Source organism: Hyposmocoma kahamanoa, unplaced genomic scaffold, assembly GCF_003589595.1.
Source record: "Hyposmocoma kahamanoa isolate Upper Pololo Valley unplaced genomic scaffold, ASM358959v1 181, whole genome shotgun sequence".
Classification (NCBI taxonomy): Eukaryota; Metazoa; Arthropoda; class Insecta; order Lepidoptera; family Cosmopterigidae; genus Hyposmocoma; species Hyposmocoma kahamanoa.
In genome coordinates this window covers 836,560-850,411 of record NW_020653712.1, presented here as the reverse complement: position 1 = coordinate 850,411, position 13,852 = coordinate 836,560, and the positions used below count along the sequence as shown (strand labels likewise).

At 34.9% G+C, this 13,852-nt stretch overlaps 1 protein-coding gene across 1 annotated transcript; it reads right to left on the bottom strand.

The window, feature by feature from the left end:
• Positions 1–1,199: 1,199 nt before the first annotated feature.
• LOC113226103 lies at positions 1,200–13,398 on the bottom strand. The gene is made up of 6 exons (XM_026458624.1): positions 13,318–13,398; positions 10,592–10,800; positions 9,123–9,308; positions 6,640–6,811; positions 3,405–4,818; positions 1,200–1,408 (listed from the first exon to the last, which is right to left on the bottom strand). Exons 1-6 carry the CDS (start codon positions 13,396–13,398, stop codon positions 1,230–1,232), a joined length of 2,241 nt encoding a protein of 746 aa, XP_026314409.1. The 3' UTR covers positions 1,200–1,229.
• Positions 13,399–13,852: the final 454 nt, after the last annotated feature.

The window sequence follows — 13,852 nt, the reverse complement described above, 5'->3', positions numbered from 1 at the left end:
CATCACAACCTGCCACTGATTGATTCTAAGTATTAAAGCAATAATTTTGTGATTAAAATATATGATATATTTTTACTAATATTGGTATTTTCATTATTTGATATTCGGTATATTAAAAAAAGTGGTCCCAATAGGCCGAATACCGAATAGTAGCCGAATATTCGTGGCATCTCTAGTTCACATATTGTGAACTAATAATATAAATAAAATAAAAATTGTGAAATAAAATAAATTATACGGATTAGATATCAGCTACTCGTTTGCTTCTTTAAATAATCATCTCGTTCAACCTATGAACCTGTATATATTTCTATAAAGCACAACTTACGTATGTCAAAAATAGTTATTTTTAAAAATTGGTGCGTAATTAAAGAAAATAAATAATTCACAAACAACATTAAATTACTTTGCAGATGTGTGCGGTTTTCATTACGTTTTCCTTCACCGAAATGCTCAGAGGTGCAAGCCCGGATTCGAACCTATGACCTTCTGCTTCCCATTAAACGTCCGTTTAATTATTAATAAAAATCTAATTAAAATCCGACTAATAGATTATTCTACTCTCCTGTATAGGATACCAAATTATAGTGCATTCCCAGATTCAGGAGACTCAAGATCGCATGTCTCGTCTCATGTATATTTCCCTGGCAGCGGTAACCAATTTTCTTCGAATGCACTGGCTGGTTGTTTACCAACATCGAGTATATAACCAGAAATAGAGACGAAATGTCATTTAATCTGTTTGAAAACCATTCTGCCAAACCATTACGGTGACCACTGCGCTCCGATTGGCCAGTCCGAATCCGAAACTTTTGACGGGTATTGTCAATTGTTGCACTTCAAATTAACTTCAGCTTTGCTATAATGGACGAAAATTTAAAAATTACATAATTTAAATTTTAATTACCGAAGAAATGTGGTTCCGTTTGTTTTGTAATTAGATGTTTTGCTGTTTTTCCCACACCACCGAATGGAACAGCCTCCTATTGTTACGAGATATTATCTTTATTACAATAAATACAGTATGTTTTTGGAATATACGAAGACGTACACACAGGTTAGTTGTTGGCGCTGTAGTTTTTCAGCTTTCTAATTTGTGATTTCTGTGCAAACGAGAGTTGATATTTAAAAGTGATATAAGGTCCATTTGCCTGATGATTTGCCAGGGATGGATAGCTCTTATTTCGTCTCTGATTTCTGGTTATATACTCGATGTTTATAAATATTGGCTACGCGTCTTCATCATTCCCACTATCTTCTGAAACTTCCCCATCTCCTATGAAGACCTCTTCCCGCCCTAAAGCCGCCCTGCCTGCTTGTAAGACAGATGCCATAGCGAGACCAGCGCCTAGACTGTACTCTATGGGTCGTAGTGACTCATCTACAGTCGTGTCTATGGTAAGAATACCTGAAAAAAAAAGTTATTGAATGTGATGTAGCATCAAAAAGTACTGAAACTATGTAATCTACTTAATGTAATCGAGATTTTTCAACAACTCACTTTGCGTCGTCGTGTAGCACTAATCGGACTTTTACGTAAACTTTTTTTTAATAATATGAAGTGACGGGATGAACAAGTCGTACGCCTGATGGTAAGCTACACGCCTGTCCATAACAGTTGCAATGCCACTCAGAGCTTTAAATCGCAATGATCTGAAGGGCACTGCCACTGCGCCCGTCACCCTGAGACATAAGTTGACAAGTCCCATGTGCCTGTAATTTCACCAACACCCTTATCCTTCAAAACCGGAACACAGTAATGTTGACATTACTGCTTGGCGGCAGAAATAGGTAAGGTGGCAGTACTTCCCTGGACGAATATTTTCACTTACTTTTTCAAACTTAGCGACTAAAAAAACGACAAGATTACACTCGTCTGGGCTCACCCCCTTAAGGTCATCAGATCATTTTCTGATTGGAAATGAAATTTGTCTAAAAGCAAATCTTATTTACTGATAAAATAATAATAGTACATTGTTGTAATAAGGGCGGTAAATGAGGAATTACGAACGAGACTCTACTAGGCTTTCGGAGTCGAGGTACGTAATTCCCGTACCGCCCGTGAAACAAACAATGTTTTTCATCACACTTGCACGTAAATAGTATGATTGCATGCAGGCTAACTTGACTATAAAGTCCCAAATATAACTCTCGGGCCTTTTTCTTCTCATTACAGCCATGGTCGTGTAATGAGAAAAAAAGTCTCGAGGATTTTATTTGGGACATTAGTCAAGTTAAGTAAAAATGCTCGTAAATTAAAAAACACAAAACTTTCAAAAATCGAGCCATTTATGGGCCGTGCGACTTCTTCCCGGCCACGGCCTGCAAAGTAAATATGAAAATCCACTACTGTTCGCTACTCTAAACTTTTAATCTAACACGGATTTATATATTTCATAAACTGGATCGCGCACTTCGATATACCAATATTACAAATTTACACCTTATTGGGTTATGTTAAGGTTTATTTTAAGTAAAAGTAAAAAAACCGAGTCACGCGAGATAGAATTAGTGGTCTGTCCTTATCTAACAAGTTGCCAACGCTAAATAAAATCATCTTAGATATCTAGTCCATCACTTTTTTAAATTTTGCTTAAATAAAATTAGCTTAATGGTAATATGCTTTTACTGTAATAAAACCTTCTATCATGAAGTAGCATATCAAATAAGTATACTAATTTGTATTATGAAATAATATGAGTAGTTTTGGTCATCCATAAGCGGCCACTTTTTCCGTAAAAATTAAAAAGTTACAAACAATATTAACTTAGTGCGCGGTCCAGTTTAATATTCAAGTCCGTAATTAATAATAAACTATGTAAACAGGCAAAAGAAAACACATACAGCCAACTGCCCAGTGTTTATAATTGCGAGAATTGAAAATACGTACCTGTACCGCTTACTTAAAAAAAAAATGGCTCTTTCTCTTTTATTTTATTTTTTATTCTTTTATTTTTTAGCTTTTGTTTTTTTTTGTATTTTAGTCGCGAAAATGAGTGCTAATGAGAAGAGCGATAACGAAAATACGGTAATAAGATATACGTTCGAACACATAATCAGAAGTTCAGCAGATTACTACTAATGTGCCTGGAAGAACAATGCATTTTCTTCTACAATGCAATTTTGTATGAATTTTAATGTTATTTAATATTTTGTTTACTTTTTCTATTATACATCTTCCTCTCTTTAGTATTATTATTTCCTCGCATTGTTTGAGAAAACGTCTATACATGCTTGGGCGGGAACGGGGATTGCTTGACTTGTATTAATACTAGGCCTCCCTGGCGCTTGTTCTTGTAACTCATACTCGTCCAGCAATCCCTTACTTTGATTGAACAGAAACAAGTTGATCAACGTAGTATTTTTATACCTAATATTAATAAGTATTGAATTGTAATAGTTACCATTTCTTACAGGAAAATTCTTCTTTCTAGCAGCTCTATATCTCCGCACATCGTTCAACAGCGCCATGTGTTTTTCATTATACATTTCTAAATCACTTTCCGAAGACGATGGAGTCAATTCTAAATCCTTTTTAGAAAATTTAAAATTTTTCGCCTCAGCTTGTCTGTGGTGGTTTTGACAGCTGGCACTGTCTCCTCTATTTGGTCTATGGTTTACCGCTTGGTGAACTGTTTTGTTGAACGCACTTGACTCAACGTCGCTTAGGCCATCGGAAAGGTCGCTGAAGACTTCTCTATTTGACGTTTTTTCTGTCCGTTTAAACCACCTTGTGACGTAGAAGCAATTATGACCTTTAAAGAAGGTTAAAAATCTACTTTTTGCAGTCAAATTTGAATTAGCCTCGTACAATGGAGTTTGTATGTCACATTCCTTTTTATAACTTGACATTTTTAACTTATATTTCGGTGCGTGTTTTATAATTGGAGATTGAATTTTATATTTACGAAACTTGCGCTTTTTCGGTAGCCTCTTCGGCAATTTTGCTATAAACCCTTTACGGTCTAAGACTTCCTCGATTTTTATTTGCCTAGGAAACTCTGGCACATTGTCTTTTAGCTCGGGCATAGTTTTGACTAATGCTTGTCTTTCCCTCTCGCGCATCAAATCTTCGCGCTTCACCAATTTCCTTTTTAATTCATTGAGAACTATCTTCGTGGTCTCCGTTTCTTTATTACCAGGCCCCGTAATCGAGTCAATACAAGATTGAATGTTATCAACTTCATCATCAACAGTTTTGACAAAATAAAAAACTTCATCCTTCGCTTCTGGATCTCGATCGTCAATTGTCAAAATATCTTTATCATTTTCCACAACCTTTTCCTCGCCATTTGGAATTTCATTAACGGTATTAACGAATTTATTTTGCAATTTTTTCAATCTGATTTGTGAAGACTGAGCAGTGGATAAGCATTTAGTTATATCATCGATCAAATTATCTATGTCTTTGTTTAATATCCTTAGATCGATGTCTTGTTTGTTCAAGGCGCAGGAGTCGAGAAACGAGTCCAGATTGTTACATTTCGTTAATGCAACCTTAAGTTCCAAATTTGCTCTCGCTATACCGCTATGCACGTCGCTATATAGCCAATTATCTGTTACAGCATGTCCCATTTTCTTATTGGTCATACTGTCATTGCTGCCATAGTTCTTTAACAATCGATACATGCGTTCTAATGCGTCGTAGTTTTCCGTGAAAACGACAATTAAGTTCTGAATTAGCGTATGATGTATCCAATATATTCTTTCATTGTGGTTTTTGTATAATTTCTGGGCGCGTGCGGATGGTATGTTGTGGGCCAAGGCTATGTGTTTTAGTAATGTGGATTGGACTACTAAAAAGGCGTGATGGATTTTCTGTAAGAGCAAAAAAGAAAATGGTTTTAATGCATCAGGTACTCAGAACGCACAAGCATATAATAGTCTGTTCCAATACAATGTACCAGAAAAGTAAACAAACAGATCATTGACCTGGCCATAGACAGTTTAGTGGTGGCCAACTGTACTGCCAACTACAAATCGATTAATTAATTGAATGAATTTATTTGTCTAATTAAATCAATTGGAATAACTGGGTTTTATATAATAAAATGGGTTACTATAAAAAATATTGATTCAATACTGAGTGATGATATTTCATACATGAGATTAGAATTTTTTTCTTACGTAACAAAAGCATATTTAAAATTTCCGAAATTTAATTTTAAATCCTCCTTCAAATCTTACACTATCATCATCTTATCTTATATACCATATACGTCCGATTGTGATAAAATTTTCGATTCACTAATCGATTACAAAAACTTTAATTGAATGAACCGAATGAGTTATTTCCGTCCGTTGATTACCAACCTTACTTTTGAACTAACATTTTTCAAATAAGGTTTTAATATGTTAGTCAAATGAATATTGTTGGAAATAGCGATGAGATATCAAGTAGAAATCTTCAAAATATACGTGAATGTGTTACTTATTTCATTTATTGAGTGATTGCCTTAGAATTTTAACCAAATTGGTTTGCTTACTCTTCTGGCATAATGGATTTGAATTGACTTTAGATATATTCAATAATCACTTCTGTTCCAGATGGCCTTTAACTCGCCACAAATTAAAATAAAATATGGATTAATTCATCATAGTTTTTCGCGATAGTTCGCTTCTTTGTTGTTCAAATTAGGAGCTTATATAAGCGCTGCAGTGGCGCGCCTGTGGTGCAGCAGCCGCGTCACTACTAATTTTCGTACAATAACTAGACGCGTAGTCGCAGCGGCACAGTCGCGACACGTGAAATAAACGTACGTGCGCCGCGACACCTGTTGCGCTACTGCACCGCTTCTATAAGCGTCCTAATATATTGGATGAGACGTATTTTTATCGGGTTTAAATGGCGTATTATAGTTATTCTGGTCACGGACGACAACAATGAAAACAAAATATTTATTTTACTGCTTGATTTTACGATTTCTATAATAAGGACAAAATTTGGACGCGCAGCCATTCAACGAGTCATGATACACTCACTACGCATGCGCACCGCGGCGTGCCGGCCCACGATCCAGCATTCGTTCGTGTTGTGCTTTGACCTGCCCATCGCGCATCGACCACACGGTTTTTGAAAAGCATACCTTTTGTTGATCTTATGAATACACTTAGTGTATAATATAATATCGTTAGTGTTTATTGTGATTCCTATTTTCCTAATAATATACATTTTTTCACTGAATGTGCGCTTAAAATATCAATACTCAAACTTTGCCAAGGATCCTAAGTTTTTAACATCTCGAGTGGGATATAATTATGTTTTGTATTTTATTAACTAAATGCGGAGTAATTTTAAAGTCAGGTCCGCACTAATTTTGAATGGATGTTCTAAAAAAAGTCATCATATTTTTTTATCATAACAAGTGACGGGACGAACAAGCCGTGCTGGTAAGCGACACGCCTGTCCATAGCAGTCACAGTTTGAAATCGCTCAAAGATTCAAAAAGATCTGAGGGGCATTGCTACTGCGCCCATCACCCTGAGACATAAGTTGACAAGTCCCATGTGCTACAGGCACCATTTCACCAGCACCCTTAAACCTCTACGTACTTCCCTGGACGAACTTTTTCACAAGAAGCTCTGCTGCTACTAAATGTTAGTCGACATGTCTGTCTTAACATTTGGCAGCCAACTCACCCATAGGTTATCAGTCTCATCCCTCTGCACGGCATGCCAAGCCACATCGCTTCGCAGCCAAGGCGCGTTGCCAAGTAAAGCGGCTGATGCACGCGACATGATCACCGAAAGCTCGCTCTGCTGACGGCATAGCATCGTGTGCATTGACTCCAGTACTGAAGAGACAGAGTTCCTGGAAATGATGGAGGAAAATAATATGATAAAATTTGACATATTTTTGGTCGATAGAACACTCAACGGATATAATTAATTTATGGTATACAGATATTTGACATATTCTTACATGATATAAAGGTTACTGGGTATAATAGACGATTGATATAACAACTTTCAATCTAATATACCGTTGACATAATGAACATTTTATATAAACATTCCAGATATAACATTCACTGAGTATAATGTATTATCTTTATCTTTATCTTTCTTTATCTTTATCTTTTTTTAAATAAGTTAAGTTAATATAGTAAAGTAGGTATTATTAAGTAAGAGTGCACATGTCGCCAACAAGCTGCACAGCAGTTTGGCGACTTTTTGTAATAAGTAATACGTTGTAATTTTGAATAATAAATTAAAAAATAAATAAATAAATAAATAAATATAATTCCAGTGTTTTTAGGCGCAATGACTAGCGCAGCGAGGAGTATTAGGTTCGAAAACACAGAAAAATATTTTTATAGAACTGATATATCCTCTAGGTTAGGTTAGAACTGCGACCGCAACGGTGCGCGAGCCCAGCGTGTCGCGGCAGCGGCCGGTGAAGCACCAATACCAAATTTCAATGCGAAATCGGTAGGTATTTCGATGAGAAATCTTATTTTTGGTATGAAAATTATTATTCAATACATTATACCTAACGTTTGTTATATTGCAGACTTATTATATACATTGAAATTATGCCTTTTGTAACAACAAAAGATATATAACAATACCTCTCCTCACTGATTGTATTCAATGAGTGATTATATTCTTATAAATTCCATCAAATGTTGTTATTCCAAGTGAGAATAGATTATTTGTTGTTATATCTTTCATTACATACCCGGATCATCCTAGATTGATCCAAACTAGCCTTATGATATGGCTCCAACCGCAAACGTGTGACTTCTGTTGGATACAAGCAACCGGCAACTACAGGCCTACTGCTTAACTGAATTTTTTTTTTACTTCATAATTTGTACCTTGGGCAGATCATATCACCTGATAACCAAATGACAAAAGAGGTGGATCAAAGAGTCACCAACTCATGGAAAAGATACTGGTCCCTAATCGAGGTTATAAAAAATAGAGATATCCCAACTACTGCAAAAAAGAAAGTATTTCACAGTTGCATCCTTCCATGTCTAATATAAGGTTGTCAAACGTGGTTGCTAACAAGGAAAAACACAGAAAAGCTAGAGATACCTCTAGCTTTTCTGTGTTTTTCCCAACACAACTTGGAAAGAAGTATGATGAACATGAGAAGGAAAGACAAAAATAGCGTTAGATCAATTCGACGTAGAACAATGGCACAGGATATTAAGAACTACATGAGGAAATTGAAGTGGCATTGAGCTGGACATATCATGAGGGAGACTGGAAAATGGACCTGAGATGTAACAGAGTGGTACCCAGGAGAAGGTAAATGCAGACAGGGAAGGTAGAGAAAAAGATGGGAAGGTGATTTGGGAGGCACGGGACAGGGAAAACTGGAAGTCTCTGGAGGAGGTTTATGTCGACAAACTGATGATGTGGACGTAATTTAATTATGGGACAATGTTGCACACAGATTTATTTATAATGAATTATTAATTTTGAAATTGTTTAAGTATTAATTTTAATTGGTTTGTCTATTACTTTTAGTATTAAACCTAGATTAGGTTTAAGATATTTTATATTTTTAACCGACTTCAAAAAAGGAGGAAGTTCTCAATTCGACTTTATTACGCGATAATTCCGGTATTTATGAACCGATTTTCAGGATTCTTTTTTGTTGGAAAGGGAGGAATTCCATAGTGGTCCCATTTAATTTTGAATAAAATCATCCGCCTCTAAGGGTGGCTGTTCACGCATGAAGATTCATTTTTATAAATAGCGCCTAAATTTTATTATACGAAGCAATTACTTTAATGGTTGATTTCGCTATTCTCCAATTCAAGGCGTTTTTCTCTTAATAATTATACTTTTGAGTAGTGAGAATTTTATTATCTCCTGTGCCAAGTCCCGTGTAGTGGCGAACTAGGGGATGAATCCGAGTTTGCGCACTTTCCGGTAACAGATTTCAATAAAACTTGGTAATTGTATGTAAGTCCACGTACTTTTGAGGTCGGTTTTTTTAGTACTCTGTACTGAGATTATTTTAATAATGAAGTGCATTTTCTGCTAATGAATTATATTTTAACATTTGAATTGTAACAACAATAAAGGCTATTATTATTATTATTTGTTCCTTGTAGTTTTCTGTAAAAAAGTAATCTGCAAAGAATGCAGTACAAAATACTTACAGTTGATTTTGTAACTGCGTACAATCCCTCAAACACGCAGCGGCTCTGCGTGCTAACGCCAAGTAGTCGCGCATGTGGGTCAGCAGAGTTCTTAAAGTGCCGCGACACGCTTGACGGTGAATTGTTCGGATGGAGAAGGGGAGGAGGAGGTAAGAGGCAATTAAAAGTAGAGAGGAGCGGGAAACACTGAAAAGAGAGACAATATTATTATTATTATTATTGAGATTATTTGTGAAACAACTCCATTAGTTTTTATTATGGTACAAAGATCGAATGGGATGGGACTTGAATCCACGACCATACTGCACAGTAGTATTGCTCATACCAACTGAGCTATGGGTCAAGGTATCGAGTTGTCAAAATTCTCCTGTGTGACAAAAGTCAAACACCTTTGCATTGTATTGTTGGTCATTCTGCACCATGGAGGCAGTTAAATTATTGTCATTGCAGTCAGTTCGGACCAACAAAAGGAATGAATTATTATTTTCACGTGTGAATGTTGTATGTGTCAAATTTAATTTAAGTTATTTACTGTTTGATTGTGTTTAGTATTTGAATTTAATTATATATTTTTTTTTAATTGGGGTGTTCTATTTCTATGACAGGCCATGGCAGAATATCAGCGAGGGCTATGTAATTAGCATAGTTTTCAAATGTGAGTCACGGACCTTTTTGGCATGCTATTTTTTTGGTTCCTTATTTGTTCTAATTTTTTCTATTATTATTTATTACACTTCCTATTTTTTTCTATTGTTTTTTTTATTATTTACAAATGAATTATTTGATATTTTATAATTGTTTGTATTTTATAATGTATTTGGCATGTCAAATAAATACGATTTTATTTTGTTATTTTAAGCAAAAATATTACAAATATGCATAAAGTTATACATTGAAATATATAAATAAGTCATCATTTTGTACATTTCGATACCTCTACCAATGAACACTACGACATTTTAATTTTTGGGCCTGTTCTGTTTTTATTATGTTACTTTATTTCTTTTTTCACAAATTAGTTTTTTTCTTGTTTTTTTATAGTTTTTTTTCCAATTTAGTTTTTTTATTTCTCTATTTTTTTTCACAAAATTCGGGGATTAGTAAATAAATATCGTCGTGGATAGTGTAATTATGCATAACTAGCATTGGATTATGAGTTCCATTTCGGTAATTTTGTGACCAAGTCAAATCCGCGTAAATAATTAATTTTATCAGTCCATAGACAACACAAATTAATGTTTACTGAGTAAAAATGAAACTCGTAGCCATTGAAATACCAAAGTAATAGAGTTAAATTCCTTTCCTGTAGTGATTTGGTACAGATACGCGCTTCTTACCAATACGACGATATGGCCGTTTACAAAAAGAACTTTGAATGATAAAAAAATAAAATTGGCATAGTGTTCATTGGAGGTATTCATGTGGCCTTATTACACCATGGGAGCATGTTGTAAAGAGTAAATACTAACCTTCTAGGTGGAAACATAGCAACAAAAGTCCCCACACTACAAATAGCAGCAATTTTCTCCCCCATTGTGAACCAACCGGTCTTAGAGCCCCCTGCGACATGCCAAACCGTCTCTGGTTGTGATGACTCTTGTTCTACTTCTATGCTGTCTTCGCGGAAAAGAAGACCGCTTTCCAGGATCAATATGATGTTGTGATGACTGTAGATTAGCTATAATCATTTTAAGAACAATTAGAAATAGCACAATAAACAATGTGGTGAAATTAGAGGCACATGGGACTTGTCACCTTATGTCTCAGGGTGAGGGGGTGCAGTGGCAGTGCCCCCCAGATCTTTGTGATTTAAAGCTTAGAGTGCACTACAACTGTTGTGAACAGGTGTGTAGCTTACCATCAGACGCACGACTTGTCCGTCCCGTCACTAGATATTATAAAAAAAACCTTCAATAATAATGTGTGAAAGTCGAATATTCTTTATTTCTATGCAAAAATGTATGTAATGTATATTAATCTATGGATATGTATATATTTTTATTATTACTTATTATGTAGTGTACTTATGATGATATTCTTTGGTTGCACCCCTTTTGCATATCCGAAATGTCTATCCTAAGGTTGCCTGGAAGAAATTGCTACATAGCAATAAGGCCGCCTGTTGCACATTGACTTACTACTACTATTATACTTAAGCTATTGTATTGTATTTTAATTGTAATTTTATGTGCAATAAAGAATATTTCATTCATTCATTCATTCATTCATTCATTCAAATTACATTTGAAATTTTTTTTATAGACAAGTGTCGAGATGAAGCAGTTGGGTGCCTGGTAGCAAGCGACACACCTGTCCATAATAGTTGCAGTGCCACTTAGAGCTTTAACCTAACCCTGAGTACATCAAAATGTACTGTAGTGTTATGTAGTTCATAAATTGGTCATTCTCGGACTAGTGTTCACTATAGTCTGTTCCAATCCATTTTGAACTAAAAGTAAACAAACCTGTTTGGTTAAAATTCTAAAGCAATCACTCAATAAATCGAATAAGTAACACTTTCATGTATATTTCGAAGATTTCGACTTGATATATCATCACTTTTTCCAACAATATTCATTTGAAATGCATTGTAAAAACGTATTTGAGAAAATGGTAATCCAAAAGTGAGGTCATTATTCATCTATACTTCTATGACTTGCCTATGGTTGCATAGTGCTGTTCAAAAAAACATTGGACAAATCAATTCATTCAATTAATTAATCGATTTGTAGTTGGCGTTACAGTTGGCCACGACTAAACCGTCTATGGTTGGGTCAGTGACTTGTTTGTTTACTTTCTGTTCAAAATCGATTGAAACAAAGTATACATACTTTCCATGGCAATTTTTATTATTTAAATATTCAAATGTTACATCATGTAATTCTTAAATAATATTTTACGATACAATACTCGAATACTAAATAACTTTCTACAATAAAAAATCAAATACTTAATAAAAATTGCCACGGAAATTAGGTAAGTAGTGAACTTTAGACTGGAGAATGACAGAACTGTTTGTCCTATAATCGCGTAAGTGCCCAGTGTACTTTATAACCAAAATATCCATATTCAAGTTTAGCTCTTAATATTCTATATGACCATAGTGTGTCTAGAAAAAAGCTTTTTTCATACAAAACTATTGCCTCAAGCTTGTATATATTTATCTGCTGCCACTAACTAAAATGTGGCTAAGTTACAAATGGTCAAATATCCGTTTTATATAGCAAAAGATAGGGCACAAAATTATCTTTTGAAAACATTTAAAATTAGTTAACGTGTTCAACTTATCGGAACTTACCCTAATGATGCATAGCTGAAATATCATTAAACAATATCAATATTCTGTTATGTATGGTTTTTCTGATATCTCCAAAATTATTTTGTCACAGCAGCATTTTACAACGGCAGATATTAAGTACATTTTAATGCACATTGGGCGTTTATAGCTTTTCCCATAATAGTTTGCTGGGTCTTATTAGGTTAAATTGCAAAGATCTGAAGGCACTGCCACAGTGCCCGTCACCCTGAAACATAAGTTGAAAAGTCCTATGTGCCAGTAATTTCACCAGGACCTTTACCCTTTAAAACTGGAACGCAGTAATGCTTACGATACTGGCAGAAATAGGTAAGGTGGCAGTACTTCCCTATATGAATACTTTTTTTTTATGTAAAGAAGGAGGCAACGAGCCGACGAGCCACTTGATGGGAGGTGGTCATCGTCGCCCATGGACATTTGCAACATCAGATGAGCTGCCTATGCGTTGCCAGCCTTTTTCTACTGTTACTCATCCCATTGATTAATAAATAACGCACACACTCAACATAGCCCCGCACTAGGTAAACCCTGTGTCGCGGGTGCCATGGACACACACATAGACAACCACAAATTACACCCAAACTCACGAGAGAAATAATTGTAGGCCATACAACAATTTGTCCCGGCCCAGGAATCGAGCCTCTGCGTGGCAGTCCGGCATGGTAACCGTTCGGCCACGGAGGCAGTTCAAATGTGATTAAACTCTACTGCTCATTCATAAGGCAGATTCCCTTGAGAAGAATGAGCAAGAAACTCTAGGGGTTGCTCTTTGTAAATATACATTTGTAGACATTTCTCATTTATAATATATACCTATTTCAAACTTCAAAATTGAGGCAACCTGTAAGAGCTAAAAGTTTTTAATGTTTAATAGCTTACCATATTAGGCCTGAACTTCATGGCAATCCATTTCCTAGACAATACGGGAGGCGCGAAGTTTTGTTTCAAGTACAACGCCATCTGAAAATCATAATACATTATTACGAAACAACGTCGAGTAAAAAATGAGAGAAAACGCAAATAACCTTATTTCTTTGTTATTTACAAAGAAATTTGTAAAACCCAACAAACTTAAGGTAAATGACAAGTTTATATATATGAAATAATTTGTTAATAAAACATTCTTTTTTTAGGTTTTAAAACATTTATATATCTTTATTTGTATCTGAATCGAAAGATATATTGAAATAATATTCTTTTACGTTACAAAGCAGAATTATCACCTTTTCTTTTTATTTATTTTCAAATTATTAAACGAATTAAATTAAATCATATTTTTTAGAAAAATACAAATTTATGACTTCACACTGTGCGTTTCTGAATATAGTTTTATTTGACAGATTTCATTGTTCACATGACATTATATAATTTTTGTACAAAATGAGTAAGATATATGGCGATATAGTTTAATAAA

What these genes read in the sequence shown, in the direction of transcription:
- LOC113226103 (XM_026458624.1), bottom strand. Translation starts at nt 13,398, where the DNA reads ATGGCGTTGTACTTGAAACAAAACTTCGCGCCTCCCGTATTGTCTAGG. An exon ending in TGAAGTTCAGGCCTAATATG is followed by an intron (nt 10,801 to 13,317) that starts GTAAGCTATTAA and finishes AAATGATTATAG; the next exon opens with CTAATCTACAGTCATCACAA. An exon ending in GCTATGTTTCCACCTAGAAG is followed by an intron (nt 9,309 to 10,591) that starts GTTAGTATTTAC and finishes CTCTCTTTTCAG; the next exon opens with TGTTTCCCGCTCCTCTCTAC.